The 25,013-nt window shown below is 46.8% G+C and overlaps 1 protein-coding gene and 1 long non-coding RNA gene across 4 annotated transcripts in view; one reads left to right on the top strand and one right to left on the bottom strand.

Annotated features, from left to right (window-relative positions):
• DIS3L2 (DIS3 like 3'-5' exoribonuclease 2) overlaps positions 1-20,558 on the bottom strand; it is a 206,549-nt gene extending 185,991 nt beyond the window's left edge. Inside the window, exons 1-4 of one of the 3 annotated variants that reach the window (XM_064165709.1) lie at positions 20,484-20,558; positions 17,226-17,945; positions 757-915; positions 313-455 (exon numbers count right to left, since the gene is read on the bottom strand). In XM_064165709.1, coding sequence (XP_064021779.1) covers positions 313-455; positions 757-915; positions 17,226-17,925 — 1,002 coding nt within the window. In that variant the 5' untranslated portion in view covers positions 17,926-17,945; positions 20,484-20,558. Of the gene's footprint in view, positions 1-312; positions 456-756; positions 916-1,473; positions 1,661-17,225; positions 17,946-18,256; positions 18,360-20,483 lie in introns of those variants that run through there. The other 2 variants (XM_064165710.1, XM_064165711.1) reach the window with 2 other exon arrangements.
• A 26-nt stretch (positions 20,559-20,584) lies between these two features.
• On the top strand, positions 20,585-24,713 carry LOC135187182 (uncharacterized). The gene is made up of 2 exons (XR_010307224.1): positions 20,585-20,966; positions 22,896-24,713. It is a non-coding gene; the product is annotated as an uncharacterized LOC135187182 (long non-coding RNA).
• Positions 24,714-25,013: the final 300 nt, after the last annotated feature.

Below are 25,013 nucleotides of genomic sequence, written 5' to 3'. Positions count from 1 at the left end.
GCAAGTGTCTTCACAATAACCACTGCCATGGTTAGCAGACCATCCACCCTGAACTCTGCAATTCATCAAGAGTGTGCATCAGCAGTTTTACAGAACACCCAAATCAAACAGAAAAACTATACTTCAGCTGAACATAGAAGGCTTCATTCCATTTCCAGAGCATTCTGAGAAAAGGGGGGAAAAACCTTCCTCTAGCATCTACAAGTGGTACATCAAAACCCTGTCATGTAACCAATTGACACTGATTTCCACCAACTGCCTGTGATTTCCACAGACTCATCACAAGAGCACAGACGCTGAAGTTCTAAGCACCTGAATGAGCTCTCCTCTTTTCAGTCCTGCTGAAACATCTTCTTTTGACATGTAGGCTTCAAACACACTCTTCTTCCTCCCTCGATTTGGTTTATTTAGATTCTTTCTATCACCTGATGTTGAGACAGCAGCATAGGATCCTCCTGCAAACAAAAATTCACAAGTGTTATCTTGCCCACCAAACTTGTCCATGTATCTTAACAGCAGCTGTACAGAGGCTTTGTTTCCAAAGTTGAACTCCAGAGAACAGCTTGCTTAGAAACACTGGCACCCGACTCAGAAGCACCAAAAAGCTTGGGATAATCATATTCTACAAAGAATCAACAGTCTTTTACAGCTCATTCTGGAGTTAAGAGCATTCATCCTGGCCCATCTTTTAATAGTGCTGAGCACATGCTCCAAGGCAGCTTATTCCTGAAGCCTGTATGCACTCTGCTTTAATACCTCTGGGAGCTCTCGGTTGTCTAGGATTTATTCTGCTGTCTGAAGTGTTCATTGTTTCTGTCTGTGATTCAGAGAGTTGCCTCTTCCTATCGATGTTGTGGGGAGTTCTTGCAGATTCAGAGTTGTTTCTGGTCCTTGCAAATCCTCTCTTTTCTGCACCTGAAATCAAACACAAGTTTGAAATAACAGAAGAGGAAGCTCACTACCAGTTTGTGGTCCTGATGAGAATCATAGTCTGCAGTACTTCAGTAAGAGTCACAAGTGTGAGTCAAGCTCTTGATCCAAAAGATATCTTCATTAGTTCATTTTCAATCTCTTGGATCTTCGAGTCTTTTAACCCACCACTAACTTATTTTAGCATAAATAAAGCTCTGGAAATTACGATACTAAAAATTGGATACAACCCTTCCAAAACCCTGGGAAATTCATTAGAGCACATAAAATGTGAAATTGTTAAACTGTTTCCACAGCCTCCACCCCATTAAGCCCCCAAGTAGTGAGAAAATACAACTTCCCTACAACTTAATTAAGTGGTTCAGGAATCATGGGGTGAGGGGGGTGGGAAGGGAAGAACCCACTCTGGAATAATCGATTTCCAAGCTACCAGAGGCAGAGTATGGTACACAACAGCACAAAAAAAAAAAAGGCCAAGGCTCTAACTGTGTAGCTTGCTCAGAACAGGCCACAATCATATGAAAATATTCTGCAAAGACTCACCCCTTCCTTCCCTGCCATCACCTCAGCCCCTTCCCTACAGCCAGGCGAGTAAGCAGCAGCTTCCAAAGCGTATGCCAACGCTGTTCCACGGATCAGCACATTGGAATGCAACCCAGCGCCGCGCAGCTGCCCTCTTGGCCCTCCACCTGGAGACTGAGCATGTCATCACAGCTTTGCCTTCCAGCCCCTCCTGGCTATGCTCCCTGGGTACAAGCTTGTACCTGCAAGTCAGAAAAACTCTGCAGTGCCAACTTACTTGCTATGGGGGCTATCCAAGTTACAAGGCACATTTTTTCATGTATCCTTCACAAACAAAATTGCAGTTTGCTTCACACAATTAAACTGAAGTAGCAAGGGAAAAAAATGTTTAAAGAGCTGTACTTAAGCAGAGACTAGTAAAAATATGGCACAATAAGACAAAACTGATACTTTACCCAGACATAGAGAAAAAGCAACTTCCTTATATAGTAACAGGCAAATCAGCAGGAGAAGGGAGGGAGAAAAGGAAGGAGAGAGGGAGGGAAAGAGGAATACTTGATGATCTATGAGGTTTCTTCCAACCTTGATGACACTGTGATACTGTGAATCTTCCTAAATCAGGAGTGAAGACACTAAGACAGGTCAAAGGATGACTCAAGGTGCCAGCTCAACCCATCCAGGAAGAGATTAAACAGCAGAGTCTCCAAACAGGACTCTGAAATGAAGAAGAGGCCTCTGTGTTTGGTGACAATAAGGCTAAGGGCACCATAGCTTGGCCTCTTTCTACATAATCAAGCTTTTCACCCTCTGCACACACTTTCAGGGAAGAGACTGTCCCAGGGAGGTTGCAGCTGTATTACAGCAAGAGTACAGACACTAATTTAGGCTTCAATTGATGCAAATAAGGCAATACTACCTGCATGGACCACATGATGAGATGAACTGAAATTAGCTGATATGCAAATGCCCTAAGGGTCACGATACAAAGTTCAAAAGCAAGACACTGAAAGTAAAAGTATGGACTAGATTTGAGCAGAATAGCTTCTGAATTGGCAATGTGGTCTGTTCTGGATAGGGTTTGTCAGAGACAATGTGGTGACAGAACAGGAGTTAATCTGCAACAGGCAAGATCTTAGGAACACTATTTAAAAAGCAAGGCACTGGACTGGTCTCTCAGAGAGGTCACACAGTCTGCTTCGTTGGAGGCTCTTAAAAGTAGGTGAGACATGTGTCAGAGTTGGTCTAAGAAGAGCAGTTTTTTCCTTGAGATTGTGAAATGGATTACACAAGCTTCTAAGGTCTTCTAAAGCCCCCATTTCTATGGCAGCAAGTCATAGAAAATACTACTATGAACTGAAGAAGTTGGAATAAAAAGGAGGCTAAACCTTAATGTGTAATTAAAATGAAGCTGAAAAAAAAATAAAGTGGAAAAATTAAAACTTTTAGTGAGTTGGAAGAGAGTTGAGAGCCAAAATTAGCACTGCAGAGCAGAGCTGCCCCAGCAGCCCCATTAGTTCAGAAAATTTAGGGTCCCTACTGCCAAAAATAATGCACATCAACAGCAAAGGGTGGAGAAGCACCTTCTGATGCTGAAAAGACACACAGCACAGAGAGGCACTTTTCCAACACTTAAGCCTTTGGCTTGCTCTCCAGTGGGATTTTTCACCCACTCAGCCTTGGACACAAACTCCATGCAAAAAAAACTTACTGAAATGAGCAAAGTCTGTATTGATATGGTTGTCTTGCAAGCCAGTTTGCACACAGCCACTTGAAGGGGGGGCTACAGGAAGGCTGGAGAGGGACTATTGACAACGTCTTGTAATGACAGGATGAGAGGTAATGGGTTTAAACTGGAGGAGGGGAGATTCAAACTAGATGTTAGGAAAGGGTTCCTTATAGTGAGGGTGGTGAGACACTGGCACAGATTGCCCAGGGAGGTTGTGGTGCTTGAAGGTGTTCAAGGCCAGGTTGGATGAGGTGTTCCTGCCTATGGCAGGGGGTTGGAACTGGATGATCCTTGAGGTCCCTTCCAACCTAAACCATTCTATGATTTGATCTCTTTGGGTGTGACATTCGTAGCTAAACAAAACCACCCCTGTCATAAAGCCACAGACAACTGTCACAACTAGCATTCAACTGGAACACATCAAACTCTACCTGACTCTAATTTCTTGTATTTCTTTTAGAAGAAAGCAAACCTTGCTACAGCTTTCAGTCTGTTTCAGCCAGATTCAGTATTTCTGTAATGCATCTGTCCCCTAAAACTTGAAACTAGAAATATTTCTCACGATGGGCTTGTCTGCTGCCCAGCATTAATATTCTGATGGACAAACATGACACCATTCCACAAAGCAAACTGTAACTGGACTACTCTATAGATAGCATAGGATATATTGAGGCTATCTGAAATGACTCTTATCACAGACTGACTTCAACTCCATTCCAGCACAAGGTGTGCAAGAAGTCTTTGTTTTTTCTGTAGTGTTGTAAAACACAAAATCTTGTAGGGTAAGATGTTGCATAAAGTAGCAACATATCACAGAATCATAGAATCAACCAGGTTGGAAGAGACCTCCAAGATCATCCAGGCCAACCTAGCACCCAGCCCTAGCCAGTCATCTAGACCATGGCACTAAGTGCCTCATCCAGGCTTTTCTTGAACACCTGCAGGGATGGTGACTCCACCACCTCCCTGGGCAGCCCATTCCAATGGCAAATGTATTAACTAATCAATAACTAAATTAATTATTAAGTGAACAAATAATAATGAAAAACTTCAGTAGAAGGGACACTGAAGTGCTATGTCTAAGAGCTGAGGCTGGTTTATAGTACATCCTCACAGAAGGCTTGAAGCAACCACAATGGCCCAAACACATTTACATGTGCAGAATCACTCAAGCTTGGACACAGAGCAATTGCAGTGTGAGAACCAAGTACCCACAGCACACAGTGAATGCAATGTGTGGGTATGCTCAGCTGGCTCTGCAGAGGCTGCAGAGTTGCTCTCCTGGGATTTCTAAGTGTCCTACCCTTTCCAATGGGAAATAACACAGGAGTAACAATCTGAGGAAAGGTTGACTGGTCACTACTTGAAACCCTCTGGAGGGAGACTTGGGTTGAAACAACCCCATGAGCTGTATCAGTTAAGGAGGCTTCCTACAAAGGTGACAGAGGGACAGCTAAACTGGACCAGCACTTTCACATACAGAGCAAGCAATCCATTCAAACTGGTCATGTGGAAGCACTTGTGGGAAACAGCAACACAGGAGCCCCATCTCCACAGCCAGAGAGACAAGAAAAGAAAAATGAGTGGCATTCATGGGGCACAGTCTGTGTTATTCCCCACATGGGCATCAGGAAAAGGGGCAGGAAGGATGGAGCTGGGCACTGGCCTCAATGCAGGAGCCCAGTTTGGGTGTGCTGCCTGTTTGAGCCCTGATGGAAGAACAGCACTGGAAGTACATCTAGAATCCAAACCATCACACTTCATCTCTGTCACAAGAAGTACATCTAGAATCCAAACCATCACACTCCATCTCTGCCACAAGCACCCCGACATCGTGCAACAGCACGTTTTGGTCTTTAAGCCTAAGCACCAATTAATCTTCTCTTATTTTCAAGAAAACAAAATGCAGGCAGGCAGCTTCCCAGAAAAATTGATCTGGCTTACAGTAAGAGAGGAGGTTAGATGTTTTAAATCAGCTTCCTTTGACATAATTTATACAATATCACTCTACAGTTTAGGTTTTTAAAAGTACTGCATTTAATTAAATTTACATCTATTCGTCAGTTGATCAACTAGATGGTCAACTAAATCAACTAAAATGCTCAGCTAAACACAAAGTCTTGAAAGGCCAGAAAGTCATGAAGGCCAGAAAGTCTTTAATTTTATATTCAAATTTGCAGATTGCTTTACACAAGAAAAAAAGATCCTCAATTTTATTTACCAAAACTGAAATATTTCTGACTGCCCACGAACACCTGACAAGCCATTTGATTACTACCAGCACAGAAGAGAAGTGCTTTTCACTGTATTTTCAGCAGCACATTCATAATTGCTTGGACATTTCCTACCCAGGACCCAGCAAGAGCTAGTTTAACTTGAGTGATCTAAGTGAATTCCAAGATATGGACATCTCAGGAATGCAGAATCATTAAGGGTGGAAAAGAACTTTAAACTCATTGAGTCCAGTCGTAAGCCAACTTCCACTAAACTATATCCTGAAGCACTACATCTATACACTTCTTGAACACTTCCAGGGATGGCAACTCCACCATCATGATATGGCTTTCTTCTGTCCTATCAGTGGGCATCTACCTTGTCACTAGGCATTTTATCCTCTAACTGAACTTCTAGCTTTGTTACCATCTATGTTACTTGACTTTAACCCTGCTTTATGAGCTGAACAGGACTGTGAGAGCCTCACAACTGTGCTGGCAACATCTCTATAGGCTTAGGACTCTCACTCCACTGACAGTTACCTCAACACACAGTGGTTCCTTTCACATTTGAAAAGAAGGAATTCTGTTGAAAGCATTGGGTGGAACAACATTGTTACAAATATTTCCAACATTAAAATACTTCCATCTACCGCTTACCTTTATCAGCCCATGACTGGGCATCAACACCTCCACCAAATCTACTATTGGCAAGAGGATTTTCCATTGCTTCCCTGCATTAGATCATCATCTCTATATGCAGAGGAATCTTTCAGATGCCCTCGCTCTACATTCAGCATGAGAAGAAACAGAAGCGTGTGGCCAGAACTGATACCGTGCAATAGAGCAATCTACTATCAGATAAGGAGACACTCTCAACACAATTACTGAGTATTTCTGCATGCTCATATCTCTACACTATTTCACATCACTGCTGACACACTTCAATGACTTAAACCAATTTCCTTCAAAACCTTCCAAGAGGTTCCAAGACAATACAGCTATGCACTTAGTAACATTGCTAAGATACATCTATGAGCCAGAAGGCACGGCAGCTACCAAATGAAAGGTCACACGATACTGCCTTACCTCCAAAAGCAGGTATTAACCAACTAAAGGCAATGAAAACTACTCTGAAGTCAGCCTCTGCTTAGTTCTACACTCTCATTTAAGTCAGACTAGGTTAGGCATGGTAAGAAAGCTAAATAAAGAATGTTCTTTCTCATCCTTACTCGAGACTTAATGAATTAGTCCAACTATGTGGCAGCCCAAGGCATCACATCACAGATCCACAAGTTCAAGTTAGCTCTTGGCTCCTGGCAGACTTGGCAAAGTGAACTTTAGAAACCATGAAATTTGTTCTTTTAGCAAATGAATACTCTCTGCAACCTGCCAGGAAGTCCTATGTGCAACTTTATGAGCCACTATGGATGCTGATGTGTAACAGGGCGTGTTAACATCTTCAGCACAAGAGTTCAGCTGATGGAAACTCTGCCTTGTTTTGGAAAGACATCTGGGAACCCAAAAAAATTCCTAAATCCTACATAGTCCCTGAACTTTTGTGAATCTAACTCTGCAAGTTTCAGTGAGCTGGGGGTCCACAGTTCCTGGCTGGTAGGTCTGGACAGGCACAGACCTTGTGTTGCCACTGTTGCACCAGGCCACTATTTGTTTCATTCTCCAAAGGCAAATAAACTCTACCAGCAAAAGCAACCTTTGCCAAGGCAAGCTGCATGAACACCAGAGTGGCATTGCAAAGATCCCCATGTCTTCCCCTTCCATATGCTGAAACAGGCAGTTGAAATGCTATTTGATGTGTTCTGCTGCTCAAAGAAACCTCTAAAATAAATCCTTCTCAAACATTAGAAGCCAAAACAAGTTTGTAAGATTGTTTTGAATTTCTAATGCACCAGTGACATCCAGCACAGGCCATGATGATCAGAGAATCACAGAATTAATCAGGTTGGAAAAGACCTTTGAGACCATCAAGTCCAACCTATCACCCAACACCATCTAATCAACTAAACTGTGGCACCAAGCACCACATCCAGTCTCTTTTTAAGAACACTCTCTAGAGCTAATTGTCCCTCCACAAAAATCTGCTAGTTCTGATGCTTTTCATTACCTGTTTTTATGGCTTGTGTGCCCATTAAGATGACTTGCTGAAATACTTCAGAGGCCTTTGTTACTTAGAAGAAACTTCTTGCACATTAGAGACAATATGAAGTACAGCAGGACTTCGGAGAATGTTGATTTGCAGCTCTCAGGCTGTACAGCAAACTTCATACTTCTCAGATTGTGATTTGTTTTCTCTCTTTGTTTCTTTAACATTGGATTGGAATCATTCAGGAAAGAGCCTCTCAGTTTTGCCTGGAATCAGGTTTTGATGAGATACTTCAAAGATCAGTGATACCAAGACTAACTCCAAAACTCCCAACATTTAAATGACGACTACAATACCCGGGATCAAATCACCACACACAGGCAAAAACAACAGGCAAAACCCAACAAACACCACTGAAGTGATCTCAAACCTGAGTTATGTCAACAAAAACCACTGGCCACAGCCAGGCCAGGAGTAATCAGCTATTTATGTTTTGCAACCTATTTTGCAGATTGAAGAGATTAAATGTGCCGCTAATGGTAACAGCCGAGTGCTTTTTTGGTCCTAATTTTCTTTCTAAAGGAAAAACAAAGACAGCTGTTGGTATAGCTCCTCAGGGAGAAAGATCTTTATACCAGGAAAAGACTCTTCTTGGAAGGTATCTTAAGCAAAACTCTGTGCTAAGAGCCTGAGTAACACAAACAGGATCAATTCCCATCCACCACACTCCCCGTGAGCTCAGCTCTGCTCCAGCCTGTGCTAGGAACAGCCGGGCTTCAGCGCTGCACTCAACATGAATTAAATGAGTTCAGAGTTCCCTGATAGCCTTGGAACAGAACCACCTGCATACGTTTTACTTAACCTCTTTGCTTTGAGATACTGTAAAGTAGATGGCTCAAGATTAAAGACAAAGCAATAGAGAGAAATGAGGATGTCATGGGAAAGAATTCATTAGGGCCGTAGGAGTGGAAAGGCAAGACTTTGGAGATATGTTATCAGTGCAGCGAGATTTCATTGCAGCAGAGACTTCCAGCAGATAAAACTCTGGTAGGCAGTATTTCAGATGCTCAATCTGAGGTCTAAGAGAAAGTCTGAGTGCATATTCTCCTTAATATGGGCAAATTAAAAAACAACCAACCACCCACAATCTAAAAATCCTTCTTCTCTGATGAAACAAACTCAAAGAACCATAACTCGAGGTTCTACAGCACACTCCTGTGCTCAAAGCTAAAAGAAGCTCCTGCAATATTGCTGCGAGTCCTCCTCAAAAACATCCAAGAGCAAAAATTATTTGAAACAATCTTCACAATCGAAATGTACAGGTAACTTCCAGGGAAGGGAGTACCTCAGAAGTGGAAAAGGGTGGAGATATGACAGCACTGTAGGCATTTAGGCAGATGGCAGATTGCATAATTAAGTTTAAAGTTAATTAAACAGTCAAAGAAGAGAAACCATGCAGACCTACGTTTACATGCAGAGACTCAGCCAAAACACAAATTCTATGCAAATATCCTAAACTGAGAGGATGCTGCACTAAAATCCAGCTGCCAGAAGTAGCTCCCATGCCCACCAGTCTCCGTGAATTGACCCATTACGATGGGCCACCAGTGTCCAGCCACAGTGTCAATCTGAGCTGTGACTTTCCATCAAGACAAATCAAAATGAAAAGACAGTGCTTACAGCTGAAGACCCCTTCATACAGCTCCTAAATGGGATCTCAGGAGTGATCAAAGTAACCAGTCCCTCTAGCAACCGCTCACCTGGTTACCAGCAACTCTAAAACATAGTAACAGCTCCGCCCGTGCCAGCCAGTAGCTTGTCTACCAGCATGACTGTAGGACAGACCAGACTGGCTGTGAGCCATCCACATACCAATGAATGTATGTGAAGAGCTCTCACACCCTGCCCCTTTGGAGAAGGTGATCCTGTAAACAATTTTGGCCGAAAGACTGCCAAACCCTGCACAGAAGACCTGAACAGCCTAGGAAAAAGAAGCACAAAAGGAAACTTTGCCACACAGGGGACAAGCTGGCTGCAGGAAGGGAGCCAGTGACTCCCAGATGGGGAAACAGAGACTGTCATGGTTTGTGAGTTCAGAGGGCCATAAGCTGCTTTTAGAGGTGACCATGTCACTGTAGCTGGTTGTAAAATATTTAGACATTCAGCATCCTTACAATGAGCTGCTGAGGAAGAAATGTTCCTAGGTAGGAAGGAAGATAACCAAAAAGCGAAGTGGCATATCCACAGATACTCAGGAGAATCAGCAGCAGAGACAGGCACTCATTTCCAGACCCACAAAAATGAGGTTGGAAGCACCTGCTTGGTGAGAAGTCTGTTGTCACTGCTCCTCTGCTTGAAGCTCTAACACTCCTGCGCTGCACACCCCTAGATTTCAATATGGCACTGGGGAAAACAAAAACATTCTTGCTGACTTTGGCTTTCAGCAAGTGCCTGTGCTTTGACTAGCTGACATTTTCAAAAAAGCACAATGATTTCTTTCTGCTGTGGAAGCTGCTTCTGACCAAGCCAAGCTCACGTGCCCACCACACCACACTTCCTCTTCCAAAACACCTCCAAGCATCCTGATGCTTGCAGGATTTTGACTTCAGTAACTCAGGCAGTAATTGCAGTTTTATTCAATTCCTCAGCAGGGTTTGTGTTGTATGAATACTACATGAGTGCAAGAGCCAAAGATACCATTCCAGGCTCTGAACTAAGGGCTGGTGACGAAGCTCATTTAGTAGCAATAGACTAAAAGTTTATCAAAATAGTTACTGTGCTCCAGCTGCGCGCAGCAGCAGCACAGCGGTGTTGTCAGGGAGGGGAAACAGCTCTTCTGGTTTTCAGGACTCTCTGTGAACCTGCTCCACCCTGCTTGTGACCTCCTAACTACCTACTCCGCCTGATGATTGCACTCCTCAAGGCTTCCACTCCTGCCTCAGGATGTGGGTCAGAGCTGCTTCCACTGCCCTTTCATCCTTCCATCCTCCCAAAGAAAATTCCACAAAACCTTTTGCTCTTTGCTTTATCCAGCAAGCACACTGCAAAAAGACTTCTTCAAGACATTCACTCTAGAAACATATTATTGTGAAATTTCTCTCTTTGATTACTCTGGACTTGAGCAGCTTGGAAGAAGCAAGTTGTTCAAAGATCAGAGGAAATCAAAAGGCTTGCAAAGACAAAATACCTGATGGGAGGTGCTATTCACTAGAAGACATTAACAGCTGAAGAAACAAACAAACTGCTTCTAGATTCACACATAAGTCACCCAATGTGCTGCAGAATACAGCAGTTTGCTGACAGATTGTTCCCCATGCTGCTCAGTCAGGGGAACAGGTACCCGATTCACAACCCTGAGCAGTGTGAGGGGGAAAAATGCCTGAAAACACAGAAACTGAACAAAAATGCACCACTGGTGCAGGCTTACATCTGTAGAAAGCCTGATACATTCTCCAAGGAATGACTTGCCCCATACATCTGTGTGGGCTGCAGCTACCAGTGCCAACGTTTTCTTTCAGCATCCTCAAAGCTTTTGGGTTTGTCACAGAGGACTTTTTTTATGCAATAGATCCCAACATTTTGTTTTCCACCTTGCACCATCCAAGTATCAACTCTCCATAGTTCGAATTTCCCCACAAGAGGGAGTGAGGGACATGCAGACCACAGCGTTTCATGGAGACACTTAGGAAGGGGGGCTTGGGGTGGGAGAGCAAGAGATGGGCACCAGCACATAGGACAGGAGAGGCAGAAGAGCAAAGCAGCAAGCACAGCCTGGAGAAGAGCTGCAGGTAGCCACTGAAGCCAGATGCAAAGAATCTGTCCTACCTACCTGTGATGAAGACACTTGAGAGATTATCTGAACCACAAAGCCTCATGGATAGCAGAGGACAGAGGGCTTTTTCAGCTTAATTCCTGTGTGAACTACAGCATGTTTCAGGGGTAGAATTTGTTATTCAGGGCTTTTAAATGTGCCCATGACAGCCTACACACCACAAGCCTTGGTAGAAGCGTTCCAGTGGTCATTCACATTCACTCCTAAACCATGCTGCATTTCAGGCCTGGATTTGTTCAGCCTCAAATGTGTTATATCATAATCTGCTCCACTGAGTAGCCTATTATTGAACATCTGTTCTCCATGTAGGCAATTTACTGAAAGCTCCCTTTCCCCTCCTCCCCCCCAGCATCTCTTGGATAAGTAAAGCAGGGTTCCTCAAATCATTCACTCATGATCCCAGCATTTTAATCTTTCTTGTGGCTGTCCTCTGAGTACTCATCAATTCATCACCAAACAGAGGGCATCACCACAGGATACAACGCTCCAGAGGCGGTTTCTGCTGCTGTGCCAAAGACACACGCAGTCCATACTCCATCTTCCAATTCCCATGCTCATACATTACCCTTTTGGCCACATTTCACAGGATGGGGGATGTTCAGCTGATTAATCCATCAAAAGCTCAAAACTTTTTTTCCAAGCTGTTGCTTCCCACACTGGGTTCCTTGCACTGCTAACAGGGTTCGACACTGGCCCAATAAATAGATTTTGTTTTGTCCACCAAGTGGATCCGGATGGCTGCCAGCAACCACCCCCATTATTCAATACTCCCTGTGGTCTCCAAGTCATCCAAAAAACTTTCAATCCTGCTTGTATGTTTTCCTCCTGATAACTGACAGAAGCATTAAATAGCAGAGGGTCAGAGCATGACGCTGCAGGAATCAGACGCACCTGTTGGTAACTATTCTCAATTTACTGTTGCATTTAATTAGCTCAGCTTTCAAACAGCAAACATGTCCTGTGACTGTGCTGCCAAGGTGCTAGCATCCACACTTGCACCTTTATCAAACTCCTGATCTCATAACTGGCACTGAGGGAGCTCAACAAGACTTCTGCTGCCTAAACTGACAACAAGTAAACAAAAAAAAAAACAAACCTAAAAATCAACTCAATTCTTGTACTAACCTATTTTCCTAAGACCAAAGTGACAGGCATAACCACCTGAGCTACATAGCAGGAGGCTAAAGAGAAGAAAAAAAATCAGCAGGTGAACAACAAGTGTTTCCACTGATGGAGCATCTACATGAGCAGTAGAAGGTGAAGAAAGCTCCTTCATGGAGATGAAAGCTTTGCTGCCAAATGCAAGGCCTCCTGCTGCAGAACTCAATGCAGCTGCAGCACAGTGTGCTCAGAACTCTGGCAAAGGGCATGGAGGACAGTCATTAGATCACACACAAACCCCACAGTGCCTGTAAGGCAGGATCTCATCTCCCCAGGAGAGGATGCATCAGATATTAACTCACATGCTATAGCTGATGTTAGCCAAAAACATTAGTTGCACAAGATTCAGGAATGCAACATTTTTTTCTGTCAAGAGCAAGAGAGAAATTTATGTTTGTGATGATGTTGCTAAACCATTAGAAAAAGGAGCATCCTATTTTCCATGAGTGTCTCTGATGGGGCCATACAGTAAATCCAGTATCTTATTACTATGATTAACGTCATCTAAGGAACATCACATTGAACCTGGCAAGATTAGCTACTTTAAGACTTCTACAGCAACCAGCATTCTCCATTTACTGAGTCGATTCTGTGGCCTTGGGTAGATTGCTGGCTTCTATCTGCTGGTGCCAGATGAGGAGATAACGGCATTCTTAAGTACTGAATTTCACCACACAAGAACTGCAAGCCACACCACTAACAAGTAACATAACCTTCAAGTCTTTATTCTTTAGAGGAAAGCAGAAGCTGTGTTTTTAACTCCAAAGTTGCTCCACATCCCCCCCGAAAAAAACAAAGCTATTTACTACAGGACCATGGAAAGCCAAAACCCTTAAGATTTTGTCATCTTGGTTAAAGCTGACATTTCTTGAGCAACTGCACCCATCACATCTGCACGAAAGCCATTCCAGGATATTTTCTTTACCTATCCTGAACCTTTTTAATGTCAGGTTGCAGCCACAAACACAGCACCATCATCCAAAACCAATTGTTTTTAAAGCTGTGATGCTAAGCATCAGTCTGCTTGCCAGCAACACTCCTCCATGGAAGCCACCCAAGTTGGTTAAGTACCACAGGCTGGGCAAAGCAATGCCAAGTGTCAGACAGATAATAAATCAGGAAAGGCCATGGAAATTTTACACCGTTTCAAATGAGGCTTGCTGTTACCCAGAAATTCTCTGTTTCTACTCAGGGGGCATGCTGACCCTGACAGATGGGCAAGATGCCTCCATCATACCATAAACTCACGAAGCTTTTAGTGAGAGGATCTTCAGGAGGCTACTTTCTGAAGCTGATTGCAATGTTCCTCCCAAAGAGGATGTCTGCAGGTACAGACTGAGATGGTACCTTCAGTCCTGAAAATTCTGAACCTATTTCATAGCAATTAGCCCTCACAAGCACCCCAGTCTCACTAGAGCTTTCAGCATTAATAAAGCCACCTCTCTCCCAGACACCCTAGCTTCCAATATCCTCTGAAACCAAGCATGGTCAGGAGATTGGTGCCATGGTCTAGCCTTGAGCTCTGTGGTAAAGGGTTGGACTTGATGATCTGTGAGGTCTCTTCCAACCCTGATGATACTGTGATGATTTTCCCAAAGACCATACTGCACCCCACATTTGGAGGACAGTTATCTTCTGCAGATGCCTGGCTTTCAGGTGTTCCAGCAGAGTCAGGAATACGCTGTCAAACAGCAACATTCCCTCAAAAACAGGCTGAGAAGTGCACGTGCTCAAAACTCAGCTGAAACATAGCTGTCCCAAATAAAACCCACAGCCTGGTCTAAAGTACTTACTGACAAAGCCACTGCTTTATCATAGATATTTAAGTTCCACTTAGCAGCCATGCAAATCTCAAGTACTACCATGTAATAGACATAGAGGCAATATTTCTGTCCTCAAGGAAAAGGGGGCTTTAAGCCCCTTTCATGACACAAACATCAGTTGGCCTGAAAAGAGACTTTGATGACTAACTCTGGATTGAAGTGGGAAAACCTTTAAAGCCTTCGATCAAAAGCAGAAAATAACCCAGGGGACTTCATGAAAGACTTTTGTTAGGAAAGTTTAAACCAAATTTTAGCACCCAAAGAAGCTGGGGGGCTGGGGATTTAGGGGGAAATGACAACAGGAAAATTGTATTAGATTAAAAACTACACTCATCACATTTTAAGGTGGCATTTGAGGATCTTTTTTTGTCCTATTGGTGTCTGAGAACACACTTCAGAACACAAAACTTTATGGCAATTCTCCTTGCAGAGGTTTTAGCTGCATAGAAAGAAGCAACAATTTGTGGAATGCACCTACAAGCAGCTTTGTCTTCCTGAATCCAAGAGTGCTGATACCACAGAGTGAATCCAGCCTGCAGTTCAGTTCCACAACGATGTCACATTTCAGACAGAGTGCTTCCAACCCCCAAACCTTTTCTTGTGGACTCACGATACAGAATAAACCAGGCAATGCTCAGTGCTTATCGTGGACAGTAACATAACCACTGTGAACCCCAGGCCTCAGTGCCAGGTGCTAGGGGCTCCACAAACCACTCTGCTTCCTCCCAAGGGCACAGCAACTGCTGCAGCGCTGGAAAGACACTAACGGGGACCCGTTCCTTGATACCCACCCACAGCCTGCCCTGGGGCATTCAAAAGGCTCAGTTTCAGTTCTGTCAGCTTTGAGGTCACTGCAAACCTGACCATGGCTAAGCCTGAGCTGAAGAGCTGTTAAGAAGAGGACAATAAAAAGAAGTAATATAAAGAGAGATGCTTGGCTTTAAGATTAGCTCAAAGAGCCTCTTGGAAAGCCTACAGCTGCCTGAACAGAGTTCATTTGTGAGGAAATGTCACTACTGAAAAGATGATATGCCACTGCTATGACAGAAGCAATTCCTGCCATCACTTTCACAAGCCTTGATTTAAACTGATCAAACCAGACACCTGCCTAGGCAGAGTAATATGACTTATATCAGCATCAAGAGAGAAAGACAAGCTTTGAAGTGAGAAAATAATAATCTTGTACTGTGATGTGCGAGTACTTATGCCTAAGTGCTTGCACACTGTAAAATCTTCATTTCACTTAAACAAGAGTGCTAAAATATACTCAAACTGAACAAGAGGGGGAAAAAAAACCCCAACACTTCTCTGGATCAGATGACACATTATCTCCCATTTATTTTCTCCCCAAGAAACTGTTTTCATGTCCCTGCAAGTGCTCCGGAGTGCAACCGCTCTCAGCTGTGCAGCAGGGTGGCTGAAGAGACATAGAGAGGGCAGAAGAGGAAGGGTGGGAAATTAATTGCTTATTGGTGCCAATAATCTTTCCCACAGTCTAAGTTTTCCACTTGGGAGGTCAAACACGAGGACCAACATTTTCTGCTCTAGGTTTTTACACTAAAGAGGCAACTAGTTTTCAAAAGGTTAATGCAATCCCACTCTCAATTAGAGTAGGAGGGAACTGTGTGTGCTGGCTTTTTAAAGCCAGGATATTTTCATTTCATACTAAAATCCATGTAGCTCCTATAATCTTCATGGCAACAAACCATAAACCTCCTAGGCTCTCCATAACTGCTCTTCCCTGCTCTGCAAAAGCTGAAGGGCAAAAAGTAGCAAAGTCCATTATAATAGGCCAGCATAATAAAGAGTATTACAATGAAGCATGCAAAAAAGAAAATCTTCTCCCAAAACATCAAGCCCATCCAGAAATTTCAGCAAAATCTGCTTGTGTTAAATCTCCAACTCTGATCTGCCATGCAAGAACTCATGAAAGTCTACCAACTTTCACACATGGTCGACTGTCACAGCCTCAAAAATACCCCAAATCCTGAGACAAGTATATTTCTTGCCACTCAAGTGATAGGGCACAGTTTTATAAGATTGATTTAGGTAAACATTTACTTGATTTCCAATTCAGGAGCTGTGATAGGCCTCGGGCCCATCTTAGCCAGCTGAGAAATGGATCTCTTTTCTGCTTGTTACAGAGAATTTAATATGGTGACATTTATGAGCTCCTCCAGTAGCAGCTCATAAGATCAGGCTGTTCGAGTATTTCACCATAAATAACGTTCAGAAGAAGTTTTAACCCTTTAATACTGAGACCCCAAATTTAAACTGCCTGGCTTCTCTCACTTGTTGATGCTGTGTTTGGGGAGTGGGGGCAGGGTGCTAATTTATCTATGTGGGCTTGTTGTCTTGAACATCACATTTTAAGAGACACATTCACTTCACTGCTGCAAGATGTGGTCTCTCTGTCACTAACAGCAAAACGTACTGGAGTCAACACTTTGTGTCAGGAATTAGGTATTACACAGGCATCTTAGCTCCCGAGTACCAGATGGACTTGGACACTCTGCAAAGGCAGCACTAGAGATCCAAAGCGGCAATGCAGACAAAAGCATGACTCCACTCTGAGCCAGCTCAGATCCAGCAGTCTTGTTAATTTGGACTCTACACTACAGAAATTAGACTCTCCTAGTCTTAAAGTGATCCTGGAAGCAATACAGTCACATTCAGAGAGCTTAGGCCAGGGGATTAGGTCCTGCCAGCACCGAGCTGGCTCCACATGAAGCCATTCACGCATGCTGGACAGCTAACTTGTAAGTCAGGACAAAGCCACTCACGAGTACCTAAGGGCTGACTAACTTGGACAGAGTAGAACTGGCCTATGTTAACTCACTCATGGCTAAAACATCACATGCAATTCCACAGTAATTGCAGAAATGGACCAAACAGGTCATTAGTGTGAGCTCACCTTGGACTTGGCCAGGAGACAAGTGACTGTTTTTCCTGGCATTTACTGCCAGTGCATCCTCAGTAAACTGTTCAGTCAACAAGCATCCAGCTGCTGTGTCTGTATTGGCAGGACATCTGCCTCGCTTCTTATGTTTCTTCTTCCACATGTCCTCCTCCTCCTTTTCATCAGAACCAGAAGACTTCTGCAGAGATGGACAATGTCTCAGGCTGTTTGATACTCTCCCACCCAAGGCATCACTCAGATTTAACAAATCAGATGCAGCTCCACATGAATGTAGGTAATGGTCTTCCTCCAGATTCAAGTCTCCTCCTGGACCAGCGATGGGTTTTTTTTTATGAGGACATCTATTCAGAGCAGTTTGGACATTATCATTCTCAAATCCTCCAGGCAAGGGCTGTTCAAGGTGAGATGTTCTGACCGGGGAGTAGCTGTGCATATTCAACCCATTCCTGGCTGGACTATCCTTCACCAGGACTCTCTTCAGAGGTGGGTCCAGATCTGAGCTGGGGTCACTGGCACTGCTCTCTTCCAGCTGCATCTTCTGCGCGATGTGATTCAAATAGGACCGAAATCGGCCGCTGTGGTGCTTCTGCACTAGCCTCGCGTAAGCGTTCTTCTGGGGAGCCACAGGCTTGCTCATTCCCTCCTTGGCACTTTGGGCAGAAGCAGTATTTCTCACATACCCCAGCTGATCCATGGTGTAGCAAAAGGCCCAAACTTCACAGTTGTAAATAGACATAAGGGGGGAAAAAAGTATTATTTTCTTGAAACAAAGTGTCAAACAATTGATCACGCTACAAGACACCAAACCCTGCTAAACTGAGCTCTACAGAAGTTCTGGGTTGGTGAGTCACTCTGCTGGGGGAATGGCTTCCATGATGTACTCAACAGCTGCCCTGCACCAAAACCCTGGCAGCGACCTAGAGGTGACCACAGTCACTGTACCTGCCAAGATGCCACACAAACCAGGGATTTTTGCCACAAGACACTACAAATACAAAAGATTTCTTTAATCTGCTCTTTCCTACCTTTGCAAAAGTCATGTCAATTAAAGCAGCGACTGACAGACTGCATCAGACATCATTTCAGCAGCTATCAGAAGTAAAATGCCATGCCCAACCTCGGCTTCAGAAATAACTGCATCCTCAGTGAAGCGGCTCAGTGCTGCTGTGAAAAGCATACATAGCCTGTTACTTCCCTCCCACAGTGACTTCCACTTCTGGATTATATAGGACATCTGCTTTAAAAACCAAGAATAACCATTTCAGCTTGTTTTTCTTGTCATAAACTCACTCCCAGCACGATGGAAATGACATAAATTCCCTAGCACAAGTAACCATCTTGCAAGAGCTCGTAACTTGTAGCGATTGAGACACACTGGCTGCCACCCCATCCAGCACCACCTTCTGTAGATGGTGTCACGTCTCCACCTTCACTGCACAAGTGTGGAACTTCAGCAGAACAAGCCTCTGTCAATCAGCTTTTTCAGCAGCTCTAGCTTTGGAGGTTTTGGACTAAGACTATCCAGTAAATTGTCCTCAGCTACTGTTAAGGTAAATTATAAGCACAGGCAGGACATAGCAATGATTTTTGTTATACGTAGCAATCAGAAAGGAATAAAACAGTATCTAGTGACAATGGAGCTCAGCACAAGTGCTGTCTTCTGTGGATGTTCATAAAAATGCCTTTTTTTTTTTCCCCTTCAAGACACATTTGAAGCCGAACAGCTTCACTTCATCCCAGCTGGTATGTTGCGAACTTGAGGCTTTGCTGTCATCTTTTCTTTATGCCAGAACTAAGAGTCAAAGAACTTTAAGCCAAAATAAAGGATACTGCCCATTAAACCTCTTTTTTTCACTTCTCTAAGAGCAGAGGTGCTGGCAGGGCAAGGCTCAGAAGAAAAGAAATTTCGATCCTCTATAATATTCCCACATCTGGAATTTTTCTTCAGCCTTACCCTCTTCTCCCTTCTGCTGCAGATGCACAAAGGATGTGCACCCAGGCAGTCTCCTCCATGCACACACTGCCTGGGAATGGGGCATCATCCAGCAGGGACCAAGGACTCCAGAGCCAGCTCTGCTGACTGCTCTGGCCATTTCAGAGAAACAACATGTGCTGCAGTGGGATTTGAGCACTGATGTGAACAGGCTTCACGATACAAAGCAACAATTCTAAATCCCTGAATAAATAGGAACAATTCTTTGTGTGGTTTGTGATTCTTGTTCCTAAGATTTTCCACTAGCGTTGGCCAATAGCTCAACTTTTCTAACAGACTGACCTGCTCCAGTGCTATTTCAAAAGCCTCACAGGGGTAGGTCTACAGCAACTTCTTTCAACGTCACCACCTCCCATTGCCAGGACAATAGAAGCAGATAACATTTGTCAGAGCCAGCAGGGCCACTCTTCAAACACTGGTTCCGGGATACAGGAGTTTAACAGCTTTATTCACAGGTAAAGAATAAACATTCACACCTCTCCTCCGCAGCAATTTCTACTTTAATGAAATCAGCAATTGGAGGACAGACCAAAAAAGGGACCTACGAGCCCCCACTCATCACAGTTTCGTTGCTCTACCGTGGGTCACCAGAAATCAACAGCTTCCTAACAGGCAGGGTGCAGAGGAAAGGCAGAGGTGAGTAGCAGGGACACAGACCCCGCCTCGCCCCCAGACGGGACAGCGATGCTTAGGGTTGAAACGCCGGAAAGAAAGCGCCAAAGGATGACAATGCTTTCGCCAGGCCTTGGATGAAAACTGCCCGTTGTTTGCACAGGGTGCTTTACGAGGAGAGGCAAAAGCCTTCACTCTCAGCCTAGCACCACGGCGGGCACCGCGCTCTGCGGGTGTCCAGGCCTCCCAGCTAGCAGCGAAGGCAGACGCAACTGCTTCAGCAGCGGCCAGCAGCAAGTGCGGGACCGGGGCTGGAGGGGCCCCCAGCAACCCTCGGCAGCGGGGCAGCCCAGGGGCAGCCTTTCCCCTACCGCCTCCCCTGCCAGGCACCAGCGCCAGAATTCTCACCCGGCGCACCCTCGACCCCTCAGCCTGGGCCACCACTACTCCTCCACAGCCGGAACAGGAGCTGATAACGCCCGAAGCGAACCAGTAAACAACCGGATCAGCGCCCCGTCACGGCGGCGGCACCGACAGGGCCTGAGTGCCGCTGGGACCGGCCAGGGCGCCGCTCCCTCCCTCCCCCCCGCTCAGCGCCCCAGCACTGGGCTCACGAAGGGGACACCGAGCTCGACGCCACCACTCACCGGCCGCAGGACTCCCCCCGCCGCGCCGCTCCGCGCCGATTTAAAAGTCCCTGCGCCCCCACCGTCCGCTTCCGGGTCAGAGGCTGCTACGGGCCGCGGCAGGGCCCAGAAGGCCTCACGCGAAGCGTTCAGCCCGCACTCGTTGCTGCTGGAGCAGCCGCCTGCGCTTCTCGCAGTATTGCCAGGCTGCCTTCAGTGGCACGCAGCGAGCCTCCAGCTGTGGGCCCTCTGCGCAGCGCAGGGCGCAGTTTGCACCTGGGGATGGGCCCGGGAAAGAGTCCTGTGAGGGAGGTATCAGCAGGAGGATAAACAGGATCTTCCAGGAGGGGACGGAGCGTCTCGGTACAAGCAAGGCGCCCGAGTCCTGCTCACTGCAGAGGAATATGCTCCCCCCTGGCAGGGCCCGTAGGTGCCTATGAGAAAGGACACTTCCAGACAGAGGTCGGGCTGGTCCTGGGCCCCTGCTTTGCTCGGTCGCAGCAGGTAAGGGTGGGGAGGCTGGCCAGGGTGGGGCTTCTGGCGGGGTCCTTAGAGCCCAGGGCGCTGCAGGGAGGGGGACACAAGAGGTGTTGCCACCACAGCAGGGATGCAAAACAGGCTGTCCTCAGCCTGCGAGGTTTGCAGGCATTCCCCCTTTCCAGCTACAGCCAGCTGAGGTTTCTGTGACGGTTTGCTGCAGTCCACTGCCAGCACTTCTGCTTCCACCAAAGTTTCTAGCCAGAGAGGTGAGAATAGCATTGCTGAGCCAATTTAGTATTGCAAAGAGCTGTGACTGCTGTTGTCCCAGCAGAAACTAGGAGCTATACCTCCAGAAGCTACACAGGAAAGGCTCCTTCAAGACCTACACATCCTCATCTTCATTGCAGAGGAGAGCAGACTTTTGGGGCCCTGCTGTCAGAGCTCTTCATACTCCTCCAGCACTGGAAGCTGGGCACTAGGCAACCTGCTGATCCTCCAGCCCGCCCTTGCCACAGCACCCAACTCCCAGCGCTGACCAGTGGTGACCTGAGCTCTGCCAGGGTAAGCCAGAGCCTTCACATCAGAGGGTGACGTTTGAAGCACAAGAGCGGAGTTAGGAGCTGGGTGTTTTACTCCTTGTTCCTTCTGTGACTGCACACCTCCCAGTGGGGCTTTACAGCAGAGCCAGATCCAGGCTCTGGCTGACTGGGAGTAGGTGTTTTGGTCCCTGATGTTACCTGCACACTCAGGCTGAGTTTGACGAGTTTCTACCACAATAAAAATGAGAGCAATAAGTTGGCCTCACGGCACCCTCAGTCAGCCTTGCTTGAGCTGTCTGCTTGGAGCAGCACCTCAGGGTGGAGGAAGGACCCAAAGGGACTGGTGTTTCCCAGAGTGGCTCTGATGGGCAAAGGCTCTGTTCAGCCTTCACTTTGGCATCCCCAGCAGTGTAAGACTAGCCCATGTGAAAAGTGACAAGCTCGCCCTCCTGGTAGAATGGATGAGGGTACAAGAGGGACCCAGGAGCTCTCAGCCCCACTGTCCCCCTCTCTGTGCCAGCCAGATGGGAGCAGAAGCTCCTCTTCATGATTCAATCTGAGATGTCCCTCCTCTCTACTTCACCACCCTGCAAGCTTGGCAAGGCTCCCTTCTGCACCAAGTGGTGCCACCAGCTGCAGTGTGCCCTATTCCTTCCACAGGAGATGATAGATGTGGGGAGAAAATGTGGAGGATTTGGTGTTTCTTAACACTACTGCCAGCATCGGAGCCTGTGGTTTCACAATGGTATCATGCATGGCAAGAGAGATACAGCTCCACAGCTGGGTGCCTCTGTTTGAGCCCCTGCTACACACAAGACTGTGAGCATCAGCAGAGTGGCAGAATGTTTCTCAGACTCCTTATCCTGGTAGTAGCCAAGGATCTGGAAATCTGGTCTGGTCCATGGGGCAGTCTTCATTTGTGCCCCCTCTGCTCTGCCTCACCACTGACCCAGACAAACAAAATATATCAAGTACATGTCACATTCCCAGCACCCGGTGGGCACACAGCAGATCTCTGTGTGCCCAGAACCAGCTGGGCACCCAGGACCAGCACACTCATCCTTCACACCCTTTGAAAGAGGCTATGTGCAAACGTGACAAGAAGCTGGTGCCTCATACAGGATCTCACCAAACATTATTCCTCCCAGGGAAGGGCTGGACTGATTCAGCCTCACCTTTGCCTCCGTCTTCCATCTGCACTGTCCTTGTGGTTGCTGAGCAGAAGGGAGCAGTCACCTCACTGGTGCCTCCACGACTCTCCATGACAGCTCATGGGCTTTCCTAGATGGGAGTGAGTCCATGGGCAGATTTTTTCCCTGTGTTCTCGTTTCCTGGGGTCCTGTAGCAGCAAGCCCAGTCCAGTGTCCCAGCTTGCTTTCCCACAAAGAAGGATTATCTCTCTATCTTCCCCCAGGCAGTAACTGGTAGCTGCTCCCCAACGTTGGAGGCTGGAACGTGTCGTGGCACCTCAGCTGAGGCGAGATCACCGCGTGGCTCCTTGGCCAGGAGCGCTGTGCTTACGAAGGCTTTGGCTTCCCTGCCTGTGGTTTCAGTGAGGAGCAGAGGCCCGCCTGGTGCTCCTTTACATCAGTGTTAATCAGGAGTGACTGGCCAAAAGGCTGGAGCCGCCCCGAGATGACTCAACAAGGGGAACCCTAGCTGGGAGCAGGGCAGTTCCCCTGATGCCTCCATCCGCTTCCTGCAGCCCACCCTGTGCGAACTGAAGCTGCGCATGGAAATGTCACCCTGCTAACCTGAATGTCTCCTCTTGTTGGTGCAGAATATTTCAGGCTGCAGGCCATGGCAGGGGGATGGAGGGCAGTGGGGTGCTCTGCCTCTCTGCTTTTGGCCAGAGGGTACACCCACATGGCATGAGGATATGCTGAAAGGCAGAGCAAGGCTGTGGGTTTGCTCTGGATCCTCTGAGCAACCTTGGAAATGTCTTGATCGCAGCAGAAGCAACCAGAGTTGGGCCAGAGCCTCACTGACTTGATATTGCTCAGGCACTGAGAGCTGTCAGGACACTTGACTTGAGGACACAAGCCATGCTTGGTGGGTACAGAGGGGAAAGAGACAGGTTTGCTACTATAAATAAGCTAAACAAACATCTCTCTCAATAGTAGATACCCATCTGGTAACTGTGCCACAACACATGTGGTCTTGCCCCACCCATCCTTCAGCTTCTTCAGTCGTCTCCTGAGCCCTCCATATGACTGGTTGGGAAACACACCACCCAGAATCAGGACTGATGAGTTCCTATCTCCTTCAGACACAGCAGCACCTGAAAGAATGCCTGCAGCTCACTTCAGCGTGGCAGAAGGCCTGTTTTCAATGTATTTGCCCAGCAGAGAAAGGGAGAACCATCCCCTAGCAAAGAGTGACAGGCAGCCAAGAAAGAGATGGAGGAGACAGTGGAGAAAAAAGATGAGGTGCAAGGGTAGGACATTGAAGCAGCAGTGTTTAGCTGCTTTGGTTTAGCTTTGGTCTCATGCATTTATCCCCTGGATACCCTTCAAGTCTCCCTCCCTAGTTATAGATGGCCAAATCTCTTTTAAAACCCAGTTTTCCTGTAGCCTCCTGCCCTGCCAGTGGCAGGACTGAGCCTCCCAAAGGTGCTCAAAGTGGTTTTGAATGATGAAGTTCTGAGGTCCCAGGGCACTGGCGCACCTCATGGGACACAGCTCCACGGGTCCCATCAAGAAACCCAGGCAGGAAGTTGCTCTGCACATACCAAGCTTGTGGGGAGCAGGAATGAGGGACAGAGGCAGAGTGCACAGCACAAGGGATTGAGGCACACAGGTGGGGCAGTGAGTTCAAGCCCCATCTGAAGCCCTCGGGGAGGTGTAAAAGGCACCTGCAAGGCAGGCAGTGACTAACAGGGTTAGGGGGATATAGGACTTCACAGTCCTCCATCGTTGCCACCCAGTCCCCATCCTGACACTCATGAGACGGGATTGGAACAGCCCCCACAGGAACCACTTTGAGGCTGCAGGCACACCACGAGCAAGCAGGAGGTGATGCTGCAGTGGAGACCGCAGGGCCGAGGGGACAGTGGGCACGTCCTAGCAGCTCAGCGAAGGCGAGTGGGGGCTGCTGCTGGCCCTGCTGCCGGCTGGCAGGCGGGGCAGCGGCTGAGCGCCTCACTTATCAGCATTAGCTCATGTGAAAGCCCTGGGCCTTTGTATCTCAGGCAAACACCGGCCATTATACCTCAGCAGGCCAGCATTGTTATTCTGTCTGGTAGCAAAAGGTTAGGGCTGTGGAGCCCCGCACGTCCACACTGGCTGCCCGTGCGGCAGGCAGCAGCGGGCTCACCACGACTGCCTGCCCCAGCACCGCTCCTCACTCCCAGCAGGGGCAGCCCCGGCTGTTCCCGGACCAGCCAAGCTCCACCTGCACCATTATCTGTGCCTCAAGACTGCCTCACCATCCGCGGGGCTGAAATCTGCCCCTTCCTCCCCAAGCTCTTGGCCTGGCTGGGCTCGTCCCGTGCTGCTTAGCCTGGCCCCAGCAGCAGCTCTCCTGTGGGGTA

The sequence above is a fragment of the Pogoniulus pusillus genome, chromosome 26, assembly GCF_015220805.1.
Source record: "Pogoniulus pusillus isolate bPogPus1 chromosome 26, bPogPus1.pri, whole genome shotgun sequence".
Taxonomy (NCBI): Eukaryota; Metazoa; Chordata; class Aves; order Piciformes; family Lybiidae; genus Pogoniulus; species Pogoniulus pusillus.
This window is presented reverse-complemented; position numbering and strand designations above follow the sequence as displayed.